This window comes from Bos javanicus, chromosome 15 (genome assembly GCF_032452875.1).
Source record: "Bos javanicus breed banteng chromosome 15, ARS-OSU_banteng_1.0, whole genome shotgun sequence".
Classification (NCBI taxonomy): domain Eukaryota; kingdom Metazoa; phylum Chordata; class Mammalia; order Artiodactyla; family Bovidae; genus Bos; species Bos javanicus.
The window spans coordinates 50,366,326-50,388,557 of record NC_083882.1 but is presented as its reverse complement, the minus strand read 5'-3'; the positions used below and the strand labels follow the sequence as shown (position 1 = coordinate 50,388,557).

At 39.5% G+C, this 22,232-nt stretch overlaps 2 protein-coding genes across 2 annotated transcripts in view; both read right to left on the bottom strand.

The window, feature by feature from the left end:
• The window catches only part of LOC133226772 (olfactory receptor 51F1-like), a 460,311-nt gene that overhangs the window by 157,798 nt on the left and 280,281 nt on the right, over positions 1-22,232 (bottom strand). The window lies entirely within an intron of this gene.
• On the bottom strand, positions 492-1,558 carry LOC133261564 (olfactory receptor 51H1-like). Its single transcript, XM_061440019.1, has one exon. It carries the CDS (start codon positions 1,524-1,526, stop codon positions 492-494), a length of 1,035 nt encoding a protein of 344 aa, XP_061296003.1. The 5' UTR covers positions 1,527-1,558.

Here is a 22,232-nt window from a genome sequence, read left to right as displayed (position 1 = left end):
AGACAGAGCACCTGTTATTCTACTAAATATGTGACTGAAAACTAGAACTGTAAAGAAGTAATAACCCTTAAATGAAAAGACACATATTAAGTAACCACACATGTGTTTGTTTTAATTTTAACATAGGCACTCTTTACCCAATAAACATTGAAACAACAAAATAAATGCTGTTTGATTATGGAACAATTTTCTTTCCCCATATTAAGAAAAAATATCTCAGGCCTTTCAGCAGTGCTGTATAGCACTTTGAATCGTTCCTTATCTAATTATTTAATTGATAACTATAGAACAATATTACTTAACATTATATGAATAAACACTCAGAAGTGTTACCTGGATAAACAGGTGATGATTTATGTCTTCACTGATGCTCATCTCCAGTTTCAGAGAAGAACAATTACATTAATTACATTAGATTTTTCAAGTGACACCAGATACCAAAAAATATGCATTCCAAAATGGAGCATATACAGAACAAGAAAGACTTTCACCTACAAGCCTTGCCCACTTTCGATTTTTCCAGATGTGTATAATTTGACTGCATTATAGTTGCTCAAAATGCTTCTTATTCTCCATATTACATTTGATTCCACTACCCTAGACCCTGTTCTTTCTCCTCTGGAACACCTGGATGATCCTCCTCCGTAGACAACAGGGTTTAGTAAAGGAGGCAGTAACAGATAGGTATTGGCCATGAATGTGTGTACTACTGGTGACAGATGTTTCCCAAACCTGTGGATCATGGTGACACCAATGAGAGGAACATAAAAAATGAGCACAGCACAGATATGGGAGAAGCAGGTGTTGAGCGCTTTGAGCCTTTCAGCTCTGGAAGTGATATCCAGTACTGTCTTCAGGATGAGCACATAAGAAAAGAGAATGATGAGGGCATCAAACCCCAAAGTGAAGATGACTACTATGAGGCCATAGAGGCTGTTGACACGCGTGCTGGCACAGGCTAACCGCATTGCATCTTGGTGGAGACAGTACGAATGAGACAAGACATTGGAATGGCAGAAGGGTAGCCGCTTTATTTGAAAGGGCACAGGGAAGACCATGCAGACTGCCCGGATGATGACAGCTATTCCAATCTTGCCAGTGATGCCATGGGTGAGGATGGAAGCATAGTGCAGTGGGTCTCGGATGGTCACAAATCTGTCGAAGGCCATAGACACTAATACTCCTGATTCTACCCCTCCAAAACTGTGGATGAAGAACATCTGTGTGATGCATGCATCAAAGGGAACCTCAGGGGCATTAAACCAGAAGATACTGAGCATGGAGGGCAGGGTGGACATGGAGAGACCAACATCAGTCAGAGCCAAGATAGAGAGGAAGTAGTACATAGGCTCATGGAGACTCTGATCTACCTTCATGATGGCTAGGATGGTGCCATTTCCCAGGAGAGTCATGGTGTAGAGAAATCCAAGGGGAAAAGCCATCCATGGGTTTTTATCTGGCATTCCTGGGATACCTGTCAAAATGAAGCTATGGTGGTTGACATGTGATGAGCTAGTGTTCATCATGATGTTCTTACCACTGTTTGAGGCTGGACTCTCCCACCTGGATTCCAGCTCCTAAATTGAAAAAGGTTTTTAGATAGGTAAATGGCTTTATGGATGTAGAAGTGGAACAACAGAGGGGAAAACTATGTTTAAATCAGTGTCTGAGAGGTTTTTGCATCTTTTTACTTCTTAGACAATCACATGCGATGACCTCCACTCACTTGAATTTAATTTGCTTATCTTAAAAAGGGAGATAAGATGAAACAACTAGTGTTTAGACAGAAGAAAATTTTGATATCTTCCTTTCACAGCACTGAATATTTGGCAGAAAAGAAGCAGCAACATCCAAGGACCTAATAGCATTGAGAATTTTGTGAAATAATCAAAGAACAGAACTCACAGTATCATCACCACAAACACACCTACACAAAATTTCATCACCAATCCAACATACATCCCTCATCTATGTAAATCCATTTGTATGCATGTATATATGTATATAATTATGCATATATTCTCTTACACACACATATATATGTGTGTATATATTCTTGCACATGCCTAAGCATCCATTTCACTGTTTTTGTACTGGTGGCGACATCACCATATGGTCAACACCGAAATCAGATTGATTATATTCTTTGCAACCAAAGATGGAGAAGCTCTATACAGTCAGCAAAAACAAGACCAGGAGCTGACTGTGGTTCAGAACATGAACTCCTTATTGCCAAATTCAGACTGAAATTGAAGAAAGTAGGGAAAACCACTAGACCATTCAGGTATGACCTAAATCAAATCCCTTATAATTATACAGTGGAAGTGAGAAATAGATTTAAGGGCCTAGATCTGATAGATAGAGTGCCTGATGAACTATGGAATGAGGTTCACAACATTGTACAGGAGACAGGGATCAAGACCATCCCCATGGAAAAAAAAAAAGCAAAAAAGCAAAATGGCTGTCTGGGGAGGCCTTACAAATAGCTGTGAAAAGAAGAGAAGTGAAAAGCAAAGGAGAAAAGGAAAGATATAAACATCTGAATGCAGAGTTCCAAAGAATAGCAAAAAGAGATAAGAAAGCCTTCTTCAGTGATCAATGCAAAGATATAGAGAAAAACAACAGAATGGGAAAGACTAGGGAATCTCTTCAAGAAAATCAGAGATGCCAAGGGAACATTTCATGCAAAGATGGGCTCGTTAAAGGACAGAAATGGTATGGACCTAATAAAAGCAGAAGATATTAAGAAGAGATGGCAAGAATACACAGAAGAACTATACAAAAAAGATCTTCACGACCCAGATAATCACGATGGTGTGATCACTGACCTAGAGCCAGACATCCTGGAATGTGAAGTCACGTGGGCCTTAGAAAGCATCACTATGAACAAAGCTAGTGGAGGTGATAGAATTCCAGTTGAGTTATTCCAAATCCTGAAAGATGGTGCTGCGAAAGTGCTACACTCAATATGCCAGCAAATTTGGAGAACTCAGCAGTGGCCACAGGACTGGAAAAGGTCAGTTTTCATTCCAATCCCAAAGAAAGGCAATGCCAAAGAATGCTCAAACTACCGCATAATTGCACTCATCTCACATGCTAGTAAAGTAATGCTCAAAATTCTCCAGGCCAGGCTTCAGCAATATGTGAACCATGAACTTCCTGATGTTCAAGCTGGTTTTAGAAAAGGCAGAGGAACCAGAGATCAAATTGCCAACATCAGCTGGATCATAAAAAAAGCAAGAGAGTTTCAGAAAAGCATCTATTTCTGCTTTATTGACTATGCCAAAGCCTTTGACAGTGTGGATTACAATAAACTGTGGAAAATTCTGAAAGAGATGGGAAAACCAGACCACCTGATCTGCCTCTTGAGAAATTTGTATGCAGGTCAGGAAGCAACAGTTAGAACTGGACATGGAACAACAGACTAGTTCCAAATAGGAAAAGGAGTTCGTCAAGTCTGTATATTGTCAGCCTGTTTATTTAACTTATATGCAGAGTACATCATGAGAAACACTGGGCTGGAAGAAGCACAAGCTGGAATCAAGACTGCTGGGAGAAATATCAATAACCTCAGATATGCAGATGACACCACCCTTATGGCAGAAAGTGAAGAGGAACTCAAAAGCCTCTTGATGAAAGTGAAAGAGGAGAGTGAAAAAGTTGGCTTAAAGCTCAGCATTCAGAAAACAAAGATCATGGGATCCGGTCCCATCACTTCATGGGAAATAGATGGGGAAACAGTGGAAACAGTGTCAGACTTTATTTTTCTGGGCTCCAAAATCACTACAAATGGTAACTGCAGCCATGAAATCAAAAGATGCTTACTCCTGGGAAGGAAAGTTATGACCAACCTAGATAGCATATTCAAAAGCAGAGACATTACTTTGCCAACAAAGGTCCATCTAGTCAAGGCCATGGTTTTTCCTGTGGTCATGTATGGATGTGAGAGTTGGACTGTGAAGAAGGCTGAGTGCTGAAGAATTGATGCTTTTGAACTGTGGTGTTGGAGAAGACTCTTGCAAGTCCCTTGGACTGCAAGGAGATCTAACCAGTCCATTCTGAGATCAGCCCTGGGATTTCTTTGGAAGGAACGATGCTAAATCTGAAACTCCAGTACTTTGGCCACCTCATGTGAAGAGTTGACTCATTGGAAAAGACTCTGATGCTGGGAGGGATTGGGGGCAAGAGGAGAAGTGGACGACAGAGGATGAGATGGCTGGATGGCATCACTGACTGGATGGACGTGAGTCTGAGTGAACTCTGGGAGTTGGTGATGGACAGGGAGGCCTGGCGTGCTGCAATTCATGGGGTCACAAAGAGTCGGACACGACTGAGCAACTGATCTGATCTGATCTGTTCTGAAGCGGTAAAGAATCTTCCTGCCAATTCGGGTTCAATCCCTTGGTCAGGAAGATGCCCCAGAGTAGGAAATGGCAAACCACTCCAGTATTCTTGCCTAAAAAATTCTATGGGCAGAGGAGCCTGGTGAGTTCATTCCTGGGGTCACAAAGAGTCATACAGGACTGAACTACTGAGCACATACATACATTTGTAAATAGACACATTAGTGGACATAACTGTTCAAATTAATCTGCACAAGTTTTAACTTATAACTTTCCATAATCTTATTTTAAAATATCAAGGGATAAAGAATAAAGGCTATTGACCCAGAAGCAACCACATATATGATATGAGAGTAGCCATTCACAAAATCTTTATTTGGAGAGTCTTCTAACACTCCAAAAACCTGAGTCCATTCTTGAAACCTCTTCTTTCATTAAACCAACACTTAATTAATTTCAAATTTGCCTTCAAAACATACAAAATCATTATTTACTTTCTGCCATTAGTGTAGTCAAAAATAGCATAGTTAATTTCCTCCAGGCACCCTAACTTATCATCCTCCACCCATGAGTGCCCCCTTTCAAAAATTTCTTTCTGCAGTCAGAATGCACTTTGAATATTTAGAAAATTATTTATTCACCCAAAGCAAAAGGTCCCTCAAGATCTTCTATTGTACTTAGAACACAGTCCTAAATCTTTATCATTTACTTCAGTCACAGCAAAATTCAGCCCATGTCTACCTCTCTAGTGCCAATTCACACTATTCCTCACTCCCCCCCCCCCCCCACCAACCACCACACTTTGGTCTCTTCAATCCAGCCAAATTTGCAGTCTTTAAGTTCCTGGACCTCACTAACAAACTTCTGGATATGGGATTTCACATGTGTCCCTTCCTGTTTCTTGTGCCTTCCTCCACCTTCTATAAAGCTCCTCTTTGCCTAATCAAAGCCTATTTATCCTCAAATAGAAAGAAAAAGTGAAAGAAAGTGAAGTCGCTCAGTCATGTCCAAATCTTTGCAACCCGGTGGACTGTAACCTGCCTGGCTCCTCCGTCCATGGGATTCTCCAGGCAAGAATACTGGAGTGGGGTGCCATTTCCTTCTTCAGGGGATCTTTCCAACCCAGGGATCCAACCCAGGTCACTCGCATTGCAGGGAGACACTTTACCCTCTGAGCCACCAGGGAAGCCCAAATAATAATCCTTCTTAATTAAGCCTTTTCCAATTCTCATAAGAGTTTAAGACTCCTCAGTACATAGTTTTCATATTCTTCTTATAAATAAGTACAGTTAATTAAATAGATATTTAAATAGATTAATAGATATTAAATAGTTAATAGTTAATTAAATATATATTTGTTTAGTGTCTATCTCTCCTACTAGAATTAAACTTCCTGAAGAAAAGGACTCTGTTTATCACCTAAAAGATCATATGCTGGGCTTCCCTGGTGGCTCAGTGGTAAAGAATCCACCTGCCAATGCAGGAGAAACGGGTTTGATCCCTGATCCCAAAAGATCCCACATGCCATAGAGCAACTCCACCTGTGCACCACAACTATTGAGCCTGTGCTGTATACAGTCCACGGGGTTGCATAAAGCAGGACCCATGTGCCTAGAGCCAGTGATCCACAGTAAGAGAAGCCACTGCAATGGGAAGCCTAGACACCGTAACTAGAGAGTAGTCTCTGCTCACTGCAACTAGAGAAAACCTGCAAGCAACAATGAAGACCCAGTGCAAGCAAAAATACATAAATAAATCAATCTTTAAAAGAGCATATTCCAAGCATATGTTAGCTTTCCGTATGTGCTGAATGAAGGAATGAAATCAAGAATAAATGAACATGGATGATTAAATATCATTCTTTTCAGATATTTTACAAACTCTCAAACTTCTCCCTGATTTTCTGCATGTGGGTTGAAAATCATTGGTCTAGAGAAAAATCTCTTTTTCTAACAGGGCACAAAGGCTTAAATGAAGGGTCTTTGAGAGGAATTAAAGTTTCTTTGTTATCATCCAGGTACTGATTGTGAGAAAGGAGAAAGAAAAATCAATGTTTCTGGGAGAGTTGGGGATGGGAGGTGGTGGTGTTGACAGGTACACAAGACCAGGTGGGCTTCCAGGCTCATTCTTCCACCTGTTTGCCTGCTGTGAGAGGAGAGTTTGTGGTTTTGGGACAATAGTACAGAGAAGTTATTTTGCAGATTCTGATCTGACACAGGGGGTCTTTGAAAGATTCTGTAGTCTTCTTACAAAGGTTGTGCTGTGTGTTGAAAACAGAATCCAGATGTCTCTCCAAATAAGTCACAATGCTCAGATCTAAACAAAGCACTCTGCTGCCCAGCTAACCCTCTGGAGCACTTTGAGGAAGGGACATTTTTATACTTTATAGCTTAAGTGAGAGCCCTTCAGTTGACTGGTCCCTCTTCCCAAGAAATTGGTGATGACTTTTACTTGAGAAGAATTGGTTGGCTCATCCTTATTAGATATTTTTCTTGGAAAAACTTATAAAATATTTGATAGTCTCTGATTAAGTCCCCAGGGCCTGCTGAAGCGCTGCTGTTCTATGGAAATTGCAGATTTTATTTCCCCGTTTCTTTTATGTGCCTTTGACTCTGTTTTTCTTTACCTGAATGTGTTTTACCCCATCTTCTCCTTTTTAAACAATCTCATTTCTATCTCTATTCTTCATCTCTTCTCCATTCTCCCTGATTTTTCAGACTCTTATTTTCTCTAGCTTCCAATTCACTTCTCATTTTCTCTTCCATCCACTTTTTGTTTCATTTTTTTCTATGTGATGGATCCTCCCTCACAGTGTATCTCTTATTTTACTCCTAATAACATTACCTACATTTTACTTTTTTCTCATCTTTTCTTTGTCTTCCAGCAACCCCATGATACTGGACACTCTCTAGGTGCTTCTCATCTGCCTTTGTCATTTTCCTCACCAGAATTTTTATGAAGATTTAGTGAAATAATGTGCATAAATAATCCTACACAGAGCTTGGTATACAGAGGTCATGCCAAAAGATTTTAAGATAAATTTATTACCTGTATCAATCTCTGTGCTCTTGTTCAGAATTAATTTGGCTTCTTTCCTTCCCTGAGACCAGTAAACAGAGCACTTATGAAGCCTCCTCAAACTTCTGGTGGTGTCTCAGCCATCATGGTTCTGTATGATTTTTAATTCCTCTTGAGAAATCCTTTGAGGCCTGTTATGTAGTGCTGCCTGACCTATTCCATCGTGAATTCCCAAAGAACTCCAAGCTGCTCCTTCATCTGTAAAATTGCCCATTCTTCTACGAACACCTGTTTCAAAATTTCCTTCATTTTGATTTTATTTGTGTCCTCTCAGCCAAGACTGAGGAAGGAAAAAGGATCTACTTCTCCCAAACACACACACACACACACACACCACACATACTTTATACATATATGTGTGTATGGCTAAGTGTATGTGTATGTATATATATAATATTACTAAGAAGTCCTAGAATTCGAGCCTAATTTTTCCCTAGAGCTTCTGATTTCAAAACCAGTTTCAGTCTCATTGCTAATATAGTGCTGAGATTTACCTTGAAATAGCACTGACGTCTATTGTTGTTTTGGATAGAGAGAAGAACTGCTTGGAATTTCCAAAGGAAACAAAGGAACAAAGAAGACAGAGTTCTTTAAATTTGTTGGACTTCTTTGGTCTTCTGCATTATTACTCCAAAATCTTAAATATAATGTCGTTCATTTGTTTTAATGCATTTTTCTATAATAATATTTTTTAATCAATGAGGTAATTCTTAGGATTGTGTTAATCATCAATGTGTGCCTTTGTGTCAGTTCAGTTCAGTCGGTCAGTCATATCCGACTCTTCATGACCCCATGAATTGCAGCACGCCAAGCCTCCCTGTCCATCACCAACTCCCGGAGTTCACCGAGACTCACGTCCATAGAGTCAGTGATGCCATCCAGCCATCTCATCCTCTGTCATCCCCTTCTTCTCCTGCCCCCAGTCCCTCCCAGCATCAGAGTCTTTTCCAATGAGTCAACTCTTCACATGAGGTGGCCAGAGTACTGAGGTTTCGGCTTCAGCATCATTCCCTCCAAAGAAATGCCAGGGCTGATCTCCTTCAGAATGAACTGGTTGGATCTCCTTGCAGTCCAAGGGACTCTCAAGAGTCTTCTCCAACACCACAGTTCAAAAGCATCAATTCTTCAGCACTCAGCCTACTTTACAGTCCAACTCTCACATCCATACATGACCACAGGAAAAACCATAGCCTTGACTAGACAGACCTTTGTTGGCAAAGTAATGTCTCTGATTTTGAATATGCTGACTAGGTTGGTCATAACTTTCCTTCCAAGGAGTAAGCGTCTTTTAATTTCATGGGTGCAGTCACCATCTGCAGTGATTTTGGAGCCCCAAAAATACAAAGTCTGACATTGTTTCCACTGTTTTCCCATCTATTTCCCATGAAGTGATGGGACCGGATGCCATGATCTTCGTCTTCTAAATGTTTAGCTTTAAGCCAACTTTTTCACTCTCCGAGTTCATTTTCATCAAGAGGCTTTTGAGTTCCTCTTCACTTTCTGCCACAAGGGTGGTGTCATCTGCATATCTGAGGTTACTGATATTTCTCCCGACAATCTTGATTCCAGCTTGTGTTTCTTCCAGTCCAGCATTTCTCATGATGTGCTCTGCATATAAGTTAAATAAGCAGGGTGATAATATACAGACTTGATGTACTCCTTTTCCTATTTGGAATCAGTCTGTTGTTCCATGTCCAGTTCTAACTGTTGCTTCCTGATATGCATATAGATTTCTCAAGGGGCAGGTCAGGTGGTCTGGTATTCCCATCTCTTTCCAAATTTTCCACAGTTTATGGTGATCCACACTGTCAAAGGCTTTGGCATAGTCAATAAAGCAGAAATAGATGCTTTTCTGGAACTCTCTTGCTTTTTCCATGATCCAGCAGATGTTGGCAATTTGATCTCTGGTTCTTCTGCCTTTTCTAAAACCAGCTTGAACATCAGGAAGTTCACGGTCCACATATTGCTGAAGCCTGGCCTGGAGAATTTTGAGCATTACTTTACTAGCATGTGAGATGAGTACAATTGTGCGGTAGTTTGAGCATTCTTTTGCATTGCCTTTCTTTGGGATTGGAATGAAACTGACCTTTTCCAGTCCTGTGGCCACTGCTGAGTTCTCCAAATTTGCTGGCATATTGAGTGTAGCACTTTCACAGCATCATCTTTCAGGATTTGGAATAGCTCAACTGGAATTCCATCACCTCCACTAGCTTTGTTCATAGTGATGCTTTCTAAGGCCCACTTGACTTCACATTCCAGGATGTCTGGCTCTAGGTCAATGATCACATCATCGTGATTTTGTGGGTCATGAAGATCTTTTTTGTATAGTTCTTCTGTGTATTCTTGCCACCTCTTTTTAATATCTTCTGCTTTTATTAGGTCCATACCATTTCTGTCCTTTAACGAGCCCATCTTTGCATGAAATATTCCCTTGGTATCTCTGATTTTCTTGAAGAGATCTCTAGTCTTTCCCATTCTGTTGTTTTCCTCTATTTCTTTGCACTCATCACTGAGGAAGGCTTTCTTATCTCTTCTTGCTATTCTTTGGAACTCTGCATTCAGATGCTTGTATCTTTCCTTTTCTCCTTTGCTTTTTGCTTCTCTTCTTTTCACAGCTATTTGTAAGGCCTCCCCATACAGCCATTTTGCTTTTTTGCATTTCTTTTCCATGGGGATGGTCTTGATCCCTGTCTCCTGTACAATGTCACGAACCTCTGTCTACAGATCATCAGGCACTCTATCTATCAGATTAGGCCCTTAAATCTATTTCTCACTTCTACTGTATCATTATAAGGGATTTGATTTAGGTCATACCTGAATGGTCTAGTGGTTTTCCCTACTTTCTTCAATTTCAGTCTGAATTTGGTAATAAGGAGTTCATGATCTGAGCCACAGTCATCTCCTGGTCTTGTTTTTGCTGACTGTATAGAGCTTCTCCATCTTTGGCTGCAAAGAATATAATCAATCTGATTTCGGTGTTGACCATCCGGTGATGTCCATGTGTACAGTCTTCTCTTGTGTTGTTGAAAGGGGTGTTTGCAATGACCAGTGCATTTTCTTGGCAAAACTCTATTAGCCTTTGCCCTGCTTCATTCCGTATTCCAAGGCCAAATTTGCCTGTTACTCCAGGTTTTTCTTGACTTCCTACTTTTGCATTCCAGTCCCCTATAACGAAAAGGACATCTTTTTTGGGTGTTAGTTCTAAAAGGTCTTGTAGGTCTTCATAGAACCGTTCATCTTCAGCTTCTTTAGCATTACTGGTTGGGGCATAGACTTGGATTACTGTGATATTGAATGGTTTGCCTTGGAAATGAACAGAGATCATTCTGTCGTTTTTGAGATTGCATCCAAGTACTGCATTTCGGACTCTTTTGTTGACCATGATGCCCACTCCATTTCTTCTGAGGGATTCCTGCCCACAGTAGTAGATATAATGGTCATCTGAATTAAATTCACCCATTCCAGTCCATTTTAGTTTGCTGATTCCTAGAATGTCTACATTCACTTTTGCCATCTCTTGTTTGACCACTTCCAATTTGCCTTGATTCATGGACCTGACATTCCAGGTTCCTATGCAAAATTGCTCTTTACAGTATCGGACCTTGCTTCTATTACGTCACATCCACAGCTGGGTATTGTTTTTGCTTTGGCTCCATCCCTTCATTCTTTCTGGAGTTATTTCTCCACTGATCTCCAGTAGCATATTGGGCCCCTACTGACCTGGGGAGTTCCTCTTTCAGTATCCTATGATTTTGCCTTTTCATACTGTTTATGGGGTTCTCAAGGCAAGACTACTGAAGTGGTTTGCCATTCTCTTCTCCAGTGGACCACATTCTGCCAGATCTCTCCACTATGACCTGCCCGTCGTGGGTTGCCCCATGCCCATGGCTTAGTTTCATTGAGTTAGACAAGGCTGTGGTCCTAGTGCGATTAGATTGACTAGTTTTCTGTGAGTACGGTTTCAGTGTGTCTGCCCTCTGATGACTTCTTGCAACACCTACCATCTTACTTGGGTTTCTCTTACCTTGGGTGTGGGGTATCCCTTCACGGCTGCTCCAGCAAAGTGCAGCCGCTGCTCCTTACCTTGGACGAGGGGTATCTCCTCACCGCTGCCCCTCCTGACCTTCAATGTGGGATAGCTCCTCTAGGCCCTCCTGAGCCCACGCAGCCACTGCTTCTTGGACGTGGGGTTGGTCCTCCTGGCCGCCGCCGCTGGCCTCGGGTATGGGGGCGTGCGGTAGCTCCTGCCGGCTATCGCCCCTGACCTCGTTCGCCGGGTATCTCCTCTCGGCCGCCGCCCCTGACCTCGGATGTGGGATAGCTCCTCCCGGCCGCCACCCCTGACCTCGGACTTGGGTAGCTCCTCTCCGCCATTCCTGCGCCGTCACAGCCTGGAACTCTGGGCTTCTGCCCCTGACCTCGGACGTGGGGTAGCTCCTCTCAGCCACGCTTAGTGCCCCGGTAGCAGCCGCCGGGCTTAGTGTGCCGGTTGCAGCCACCGCCGCTGCGCTTAGTGCCTTTGTGTGGTCAGTCATTAAAATGTCCACAAACCCTTTCCACCACTTCTTAATGTCTCTTTTCATACCATTTCTTTACCTTCATAGGCATATTTACATTTTTTAAAAAATTTTATTGGAGAGTAGTTGATTTACAAAGTTGTGTTAATTTCTGCTATACAGCAAATAAGTTATATAACACATATATCCACTCTATAACCATATAGATCATTATAGAGTATTGAGTAGAGTTTCCAGTGGTGTACAGTAGGTCCTTATTAGTTATTTCTTTTATAAGTTATGACCAACCTAGATAGCATATTCAAAAGCAGAGACATTACTTTCCCAACAAATGTTCATCTAGTCAAGGCTATGGTATTTCCTGTGGTCATGTATGGATGTGAGAGTTGGACTGTGAAGAAGACTGAGCGCTGAAAAGTTGATGCTTTTGAACTGTGGTGTTGGAAAAGACTCTTGAGAGTCCCTTAGACTGCAAGGAGATCCAACCAGTCCATTCTGAAGGAGATCAGCCCTGGGATTTCTTTGGAGGGAATGATGCTGAAGCCGAAACTCCAGTACTTGGCTATCTCATGCAAAGAGTTGACTCATTGAAAAAGACTCTGATGCTGGGAGGGATTGGGGGCAGGAGGAGAAGGGGATGACAGAGGATGAGATGGCTGAATGGCATCACTGACTCAATGGATGTGAGTCTGAGTGAACTCCGGGAGTTGGTGATGGACACGGAGGCCTGGCATGCTTCGATTCACGGGGTCACAAAGAGTCGGACATGACTGAGCGACTGATCTGATCTGATATGTCAATCCTAATTTCTCAGTTCATCCCTCACCTCCACTTCCTCCTGATAACCATAAGTTTGTTTTCTACATCTGTGCTTTTATTTCTCTTTTGTAAATATGTTCATTTATAGCTTTTTTAAGATTCTACATATAAGCTCTCTATCATACAATACTTGTCTTTCTCTGTCTGACTTAATAAGTATGCTAATCTCTGGGTCTGTTCATGTTGTTACAAATAGCATTATTTCATTTTCTTTTTCTTTTTTTTTTTTGTGGCTGAGTAATATCCCATGGTATTTATGTACTACATCTTTATCCATTTCTCTGTCAGTGGACATTTAATTGCTTCCATGTCTTGGCTGTTGTAAATGGTGCTCTACTGAACATTGGGATGCGTGTATATTTTGGATTATGGTTTTCTCTGGATATATGTCCTGGAGTGGGATTGCTGGATCATATGGTATTTTCACAGGTATAGATCTTTTGTGCTTTGTTTTGAATATTTTCCTGGAAGCCCAGAGTGTTACACAATAGAGTATTACTCAGCCATTAAAAATAATACATTTGAATCAGTTCTAATGAGGTGGATGAAATTGGAGCCTATTATACAGAGTGAAGTAAGCCAGAAATAAAAACACCAATACAGTATACTAATGCATATATATGGAATTTAGAAAGATGGTAATGATAACCCTGTATGCGAGACAGCAAAAGAGACACAGATGTATAGAACAGTCTTTTGGACTCTGTGAGAGAGAGAGAGGGTGGGATGCTTCTGGAGAATGGCATTGAAACATGTATAATATCATATATGAAACGAATCACCAGTCCAGGTTCAATGCAGGATACAGGATGCTTGGGGCTGGTGCACTGGGATGACCCAGAGGGATGGTACGGGGAGGGAGGTGGGAGGGGGTTCAGGAAGGGGAACACGTGTATACCTGTGGCGGATTCATGTTGATGTATGGCAAAACCAGTGCAATATTGTAAAGTAGCCTCCAATTAAAATAAATAAATTTATATTAAAAATAAATAAAATAAAATTCAAAAAAATCACAAAATATGGGAAAAAAATTCTGAGGAGTCTCTACTCTAGAACAAGCTGAATATTCTCTAGAACAAATAAAATTTTCTATTCCTCTTCAGTCAAAAGTATATGCTAAACTATTTGTTATGATTTAAAGGTTAAAATGGTTTTCATAGCATTTTCCTAAATAAAGCAGACTAATGTGCTTCTGCCATATTTACATTTTTAACAGCAGAAAACAAAAGCCAGATATAAACAATTCTTATGAAGATACTTATTTTCAGGTATGATATAGAATGTATAGTAGATACATTCTATATAGTAGATAAACTTATTTTTAATTTGGGTTTTTCATTTTAAATTGGGTTTAAATTTTTAATTTAAACCTATTAAGAAATATGTGTATTATAATCTTCAGGAGACTAACTTTATCATAAATGTGAAGGGTTGGTGTTTTATAATAGATATTTCTGTATATTTTTTAATATGAGTATGTGACTACATATAGAAATCTATAATTTTCTGTATATTTATATTTTACATAATCCTTTATGTGGGCTATATACATGTATGTATGTCTATATGCCTATAATATATGTATTATATATATATATATATATATATATATATATATATATATATATAAATTTACATTTCTTTAAGCATCCCTTGCCATTATGTGTAAGGAGTTAAAGGATGAAATCCTTGTCCTCAAGGAGTTTCTAATCTGTGAGAATATTTAATGCTTCCCAATCTCTCTTGAAGTGCTGTTAGAGACAAAAATAGACATATACAAAATGCTTGATCTGAGTGTTTAATGGATGACTTGAGCTCCTCTGCAAACATCAGGACTTGCCTCATCCATATCTACAGAAACTGATGTCCCCTTTAGAATAGCTTCATTCAGGAATGCCCCCATATTATTCTAACAGAATTTCCTAATATCTGGAGTTCTACTTTATGAAGGCTATGCCTTTCCAGACCCAAAATGTTAAAATTCAGCAGAAAGAGTAGAGTCTGTGAAATCAGATGCACCTTGCTTGAAATCACCATTTTAATTTTCTGGAAGTTTGATCTTAGAGAAAGTCATTAATTTTCTTATTCAATCAAGATTTCCTTGTTATCTATTACTAAACAACATCTACTGTTTAAGTCCAGCTGTTCCCTCTCCTCTCCATCTGCATTGATGAGCCCAATACACTTAGAGGAGATCATACAACCATTTTGAGTACTGTATTCTTACTTTAAATGTATCACCAAAGACCTCATGTACTCCCTCAGAGCTTTCAAATTATCATTTTTTAATGTTTCTTCTTCTACTCCATTACATCTTTCCAAATTCTTATTCTTTGTTGATGACTTTATTTCCTACATCATCAAGAAAGTTGAATTATCAGAAAACAGCATCCAGTGCCCCAACTACATTTACTTGTCTATTAACAGGGTCAAATATATGCTGATTTCTTTGTTACCTTGTATAAATTAGATGAACTATTCATCCTCCTTTCTAAAACCAATCCTTCCATTTTTATACTAGATCCTGTCCTTATCATTTACTCAGCAACATCATTTAGACACTTCTTTTTATCACCTTTTTATCATAAAGTTTTTACTCTCTGGTTGGTTATTTTTATCAATATCCTATGTGATGTGATATTTTTCATCAGAAAGAAAGTGTTCCACTGGTATTGTCTCATTTCTTTGCTTCCCTTTAATGTAAATCTCTAGAGAAAAAAATTAAGAAAAGATGGATTTCTGCCTACTTTAAAAGGAAGAGGTTGGTGGGTACTCTCTTCAGAGAAAAAAAAAAAGAAATGCATAAACCTGGATAAATTATTTTTTTAAATATAACAACAAAAGATTCTAAGGCTCTAGAAGTTGACCAAAGTCAAACAACAGATTGAGAAACATATTTGAAAACCTTTTACAGCTTCATGTAAGGACACATTCCTTCACAACTGATTTAATGAGTAAATTTTTAAAAAGTAGTTTTACCAGGTTGGAGCTGGCTCAAAGCCAACTGCTATGGTCTTAGAGAGTACAGAGTCAACTTGAGATGGAGGGAAAAAAATCCGAGGCTTTGTCAGCTATCAGCAAACCTGGCAGCAGTGTTACCCAAAAGTGAGGCCCGGCTGCTTACAACTCTGAAACCAATAAAGTCTTGTATCAGCTTACTATTAGCAAAACTTTCATTCATCTAATTAAATTCAATCTAATTTTAATCCTGACAATGTACAAAGTTCTTCTCTCAAATTTCCTTTTTCTCAGACTTTTTCTCACTTTCTGGATCCAAATTAATTTGTCCCTTATTATCCTCATATACATAAGCAACCAGCTCTAGGACAAAATGATTTTCCTTTTTTTTCCTCAACAAAAATATTGCCAGTCTTTATACTTTCTCTCACTGGCAACACATATCCTAATGCTTAACATACTGAAATGCTTCCCCTATCATTTAAGTAGGTTTAATCACATATCCTAATTTTAAACTTTTAAAGAACCTTAACAAAACCAAGAAACAAGTAACAACTGTTATATCAGTATTTTCTCATTGGTAAACTTAAGAACATATTCCATAGTCTCTAAAAACATACACTTTTCTCATACCACAATTTCCCTTTGATGTAGTACAAGATGTGTGTTTAATGAACCCAAATATATTTTAAATTTCTACTAATTAACCCAATGCTGAGGCTTCAAGCAAACCAGGTTGTCGTGTATTTCAAGGACATGGTAAGAGTTTACTTCAAGCTTTCTCTTAGGCATATTTTTGTTCTCACAGGGTCAGATTCTGAAAACGGTATTTTGTCAAGCTAGCTTTCTCTAACTGTGTATGCAAAAAGTATAAGTTTTTAAATTTCAAAAGAGCTTCACCTTAACCAAGTTTCTTTGGAGTCTAAAGGATACTGTTGCCATACAATGTTTAATTTATTCATGATTTCATGGTTAATTTTTTTCTAATGAATTCACCCTGTAGTTCCCATTTTACAAAAGACAACAATGACACCAGTCACACAAATGGAATATATACTCACACACCAGAAGACAGACTGTCACAAGGCCCCCAGGAAGATGACCAAATAAACACTTGCCCAACACAAACAGTTTCTGACATGACACACGTCAGATCAATTGGCAAAATGCCCAAATAACACTCAGCATTCACAAACTGACCCTCAATGGTAGACACATGTCAGATCAATTGGCAAAAATGTCCAAATAGTACTCCATGCTCACAGATGGTCCTTGACGTCAGATACACATCAGAACCAATTGACAAAATGCCCAAATGACACTCTGTGCTCACAAACTGTCTTCGGTGTCAGATGCATGTCAGAACCAACTGGCAAAATGCCCTAATAACACTTCGTGCTCAAAAGAGAATTTTGCCTGGGTCCACACCGGGAGACTTACTGAGTCTTGGAGCTTCTCAGATGTCCAGATGTTCTTTCTGTTTCGTCAAGGAAAAATGTAAGTTGGCAGCCAAGGATTCTGCTGGAAAGTGAAAGTAAAGTGAGATTTGAAAACTGGTTGATATGAATGTAAAATTATTCAGCACACTGGTAAACAGTTTGACATCTTTAAAATTAGACAAACACCTGTCACACTATCCAGTAATTCCTTTCCCTGATATGTACCCAAACATGCCAACACAAAGACTGTCCATTAATGTTTATAGTGGCATTATTATAAATGTTTACAGTCAAATGCTGTAAACAATCCAAATATATATCAACTAGTGACTGGATAAATAAACATGCTTTATTTGTACAGTGAAATACTGTTCATTAAAGAAAAGGAATGAATTATGAATATATTCAGCAATAGGAGTAAAACTAGTAACATTGCATTACATGAAAGATATTGATAATATTACGTGATAATATATTGTATTAATATGTCTCCATTTACATGAAATTTCTAGTAAAGGCAAATTATATAGATAGAAAGTGTATCAATGGTTTCCTGGAGCTAGAGACAGGCCCAGGACTGACAAACCACCATCAGGGAATATTTTTATGTGATGAAAGTCTTAAAATCAGTTTGGTATGATAGTTTCACAGTTGTATAGATTTACTGAAACTGTTCAAATTGTACATCTAAAATGGATAAATTCTATGGTCCCTAAGTTATACCACAACAAAACAAACAAGTAAGCAAATTTAAAAAATCAATAATTAAGAGGTTATTGCTATACTACAGATGAGGGGCCATGGTGACTTTACTAAAATGATAGAGGTGAAGAGGAAGAGAATTTGAAGTATGTGGAAAATATTTTGGTTTGGACTTAATAGGAATTGGCAATGATAGAAGGAAGAAGGGGAAAAAATCTGTAGTTTTGATTTAAGCAGCTGAGTGAATTGTATGGTTAGTCTGATTTCTTGAAATTAACCAGCAAAAAAGTTTACAGTATTCATCATGCTAATTTTTAGCTTCCTATTTCATATCCAAGTGGAATTATCAAGTAGAAAGCTGATCCTGGAGATTAAGGCAGAACTAAATCAGTGTATAGATGGTATGTGAAGCAATGGGACTTGATAATATCCTTCAGTAGAAGAATGGACCTAATAAGAGATACATTAACATTTAGTGATGTAGGAAGAAGATAAGCCATCAAAGGATACTGAAGAGTGGACATTAAAGCTGAAGAAAAACATGGTGTCACACACATAAAAAAGAAAACAATGAGAAAAACAGAAAAGAAAACAATTCAACGTCAAGGCAATTTTCCACTGTATTGAATTTTGCTGAAAAGGAAAGTAAGATGAGGAATGTTTGGCAATAAGCAGACCATTGGTGACGTACACAAAGATAGTGTCAGAGGAGTGGGAAAGAACTCTCACTGAAGCTGACTGAAGAGAAAATGGGAAGCAAGTGGGAAGAGGGACCACAGATCACAGCAGTGAAAGGCTTTACAATCATGAAGCAGAAAAAAGAAACAAGATAGTATGTGGATACAAGACTGAGCTCCACATTTTCTTTTAGTTTCTTTCCCTTTCTCTCTTCTTTCCTTCCTTCCTCTCTCTCCCTGCATCCCACCCTCCCTCCCCTCTTTTTTTTTTTTTTAAAGACTGAATTGTAAAGATTAGGCAGTAAAGTATACCTGTAATTTGATACAGTTGGTGAAGTATCATTCATATGAGATTCATATTGATTCTGTATTTGAATGTTTGTCATCACAGGTTTGCACTAGGGAAAATTAGGTCCAATATGCCCAGAAACCTGGGTCTATATGGTCTATGCCCCTGGTGACATCTTTAGCAAGACTGATACTCTTGTCTCCAGAGGATCAGCCCAGAGGGGATTCTAGACTAGATGCTGATAGTTTATAATCCCAGTTTTACTGCTGTGGCTGTCAGTCAGCAGCAGAAGTGATTCTCATTTCCTAGACTGGATTTTCGGTAAGTTGGAGACCAAGACTTGGGTGCTACTTTTTGTAGGATGCTGTCACAGAATGCAGGGACTGTAGTATATACAGTTTTTAGGGGAAAAAAAAAAAATGGTCAGTGAACTCCCAGATGGTCAAGCTGGTTTTAGAAAAGGCAGAGGAACCAGAGATCAAATTGCCAACATCTGCTGGATCATCGATAAAGCAAGAAAGTTCCAGAAAAACATTTATTTCTGCTTTATTGTCTATGCCAAAGCCTTTGACTGTGTGGATCATAATAAACTGTGGAAGATTCTGAAAGAGATGGGAATACCGGACCACCTGATCTGCCTCTTGAGAAATTTGTATGCAGGTCAGGAAGCGTTAGAACTGGACATGGAACAACAGACTGGTTCCAAATAGGAAAAGGAGTACGTCAAGGCTGTATATTGTCACCCTCCTTTTTAACTTCTGTGCAGAGTACATCATGAGAAATGCTGGGCTGGAAGAAGCACAAGCTGGAGTCAAGATTGCCAGGAGAAATATCAATCACCTCAGATATGCAGATGATACCACCCTTATGGCAGAGAGTGAAGAGGAACTAAAGAGCCTCTTGATGAAAGTGAAAGAGGAGAGTGAAAAAGTTGGCTTGAAGCTCAACATTCAGAAAACTAAGATCATTACATCCCGTCTCATAACTTCATGGGAAATAGATGGGGAAACAGTGTCAGACTTTATTTTTTGGAGGGCTCCAAAATCACTGCAGACGGAGACTGCAGCCATGAAATTAAAAGATGCTTACTCTTTAGAAGGAAAGTTATGACTAACCTAAACAGCATATTCAAAAGCAGAGACATTACTTTGCCAACAAAGGTCCGTCTAGTCAAGGCTATGGTATTTTCCAGTGGTCATGTATGGATGTGAGAGTTGGACTGTGAAGAAGGCTGAGTGCTGAAGAATTGATGCTTTTGAACTGTGGTGTTGGAGATGCCTCTTGAGAGTCCCTTGGACTGCAAGAGATCCACCTAGTCCATTCTAAAGATCAGCCCTGGGATTTCTTTGGAAGAAATGGTGCTAAAGCTGAAACTGCAGTACTTTGGCCGCCTCATGAGAAGAGTTGACTCATTGGAAAAGACCCTGATTCTGGGAGGGATTGGGGGCAGGAGGAGAAGGCGACGACAGAGGATGAGATGGCTGGATGGCATCACCGACTCGATGTACATAAGTTTGAGGAACTCTGGGAGTTGGTGATGGACAGGGAGGCCTGGCGTGCTGCGATTCATGGGGTCGAAAAGAGTTGGACATGACTGAGCGACTGAACTGAACTGATATATATATTTTATTAGTAGAGAAATCGGAGAAGACAGTGGCACTCCGCTCCAGTACTCTTGCCTGGAAAATCCCATGGACGGAGGAGCCTGGTAGGCTGCAGTCCACGGGGTCGCCAAGAGTCGGACCCGACTGAGCGACTTCACTTTCACTTTTCACTTTCACGCATTGGAGAAGGAAACGGCAACCCATTCCAGTGTTCTTCCCTGGAGAATCCCAGGGACGGGGGAGCCTGGTGGGCTGCCGTCTCTGGGGTTGCACAGAGTCGGACACGACTGAAGCGACTTAGCAGCAGCAGCAGCAGTAGAGAAATAACACTTCTAACTATAAATGAGAGAATTAGGTGGAAAGTGTGTCATTTTACCGAAGGCCAATTAGAGAAGTAACAAGATCCCCCAAAATTTTGCCCTTCCCTCCTAAGTTCCAGCTCAAGGCCAATAGCAAATACATTTCTTCTCAAAGTGAAAGATTGGTCTATGGTTCCTCAGAAGACAAATCCAAGGGACCAGAACTCTGTTTCAGCCTGCAGCTCAGACACTTTAAGGGTATAGATTTCTCAGTCAGTCTTTCTGGGAATAGTTCTTCTCCCTGCCTGCCTGGCTGGTAAAGAAGATTGAATGCTACTTCAGTGTTCTTCAATGTTGTGAGTAGAAAAGGGAAAAATCTCATTTCCTGCTTCTCCTCCACCTCCCCACATAATCTTCTTAAGCCATAAAGTTTCTGTCCTTTTGCTGTGAGGGAAGTTTACGTTCGATCTTCTCCATTGTCTGTCACTAGTACTGATGGAGACAGAGTTAATCTGAGTCCAGCCGAGGACACATAGGTGAACAAGGTGAACGTACTGACCCATTTGTAAAGCTTGTTTTTATTCAACCCAGGCACACATTCTACTCCTCTTTCTGATCTTGTTTTTCATGTGTTCTTTGCTAAGGGTCTTGGAAGGCAAAAAAAAAAAAAAAAAAAAGTCTCATTTTGAGCCTCTGATTTTTGTGACTTGTCTAGAACTTAGTAGGCATTCAACAAAGTCATTTATCAGTAAATTAGTTAAACATGAAAGCTTTCCTGGGTTCATCAGATCTTAAGGAATCAACAGGCTTACGTGCAAACCTCATCTTGAATTTTGGATGGGCTGTGTTAATTAATCTCTGGGATGAATCTCCTCAGACGGTCAGTGCAGTGTTTGTTCTGTACTCCTAGTCCCTCAGAATCAATGTTCTTTATTCCTCTCTTCCTCTTACTGACTTTCACTATCTATGATTTCTACTAGTGTATTATCCCTTCATCTCTATTTTATCTAGGATCTGCTTCCAATAAATTCTTCACAATAAACATCCATGATTAATGAAGAGTCACTGAGCACAGATCAGTAGAGTTCATGATCTTGAGCACTGCAACAGTCACTGCATGCAAGCCACTGACATTGAGTGATGGAATAAATTCACTGATGGATACAAAGATTTAGATAGTATAGAATTTGATTAAAATACATCAGTAATATATGGGTAGGTAGATATATCTATCAGTGTGTAAATAAATTCCACAGCCTATTGATATTTTTGAGATTAATTTTCACAGTTAGCCAAATATGACAAAGTTCAGAGAAAAAAAGATGCTCATTAACTATAGCTAAATTTTGAGTGTTAATTTGTCTGGTGCTTAACAAAATGTCCAATATCCCCAGTGAATACTCTTAACTATCCCACTCATTTTTAAAAGATGAGGAATAAATCACAGAGATTCTTAAGTAACTTGTCTAAGGAAATAGAACTATGATTCAAACCCAGGTGGTTTCTC

Bases quoted from the DNA above. Each gene is read 5' to 3' on its own strand.
- LOC133261564 (XM_061440019.1), bottom strand. From the start codon at position 1,526: ATGATGAACACTAGCTCATCACATGTCAACCACCATAGCTTCATTTTG.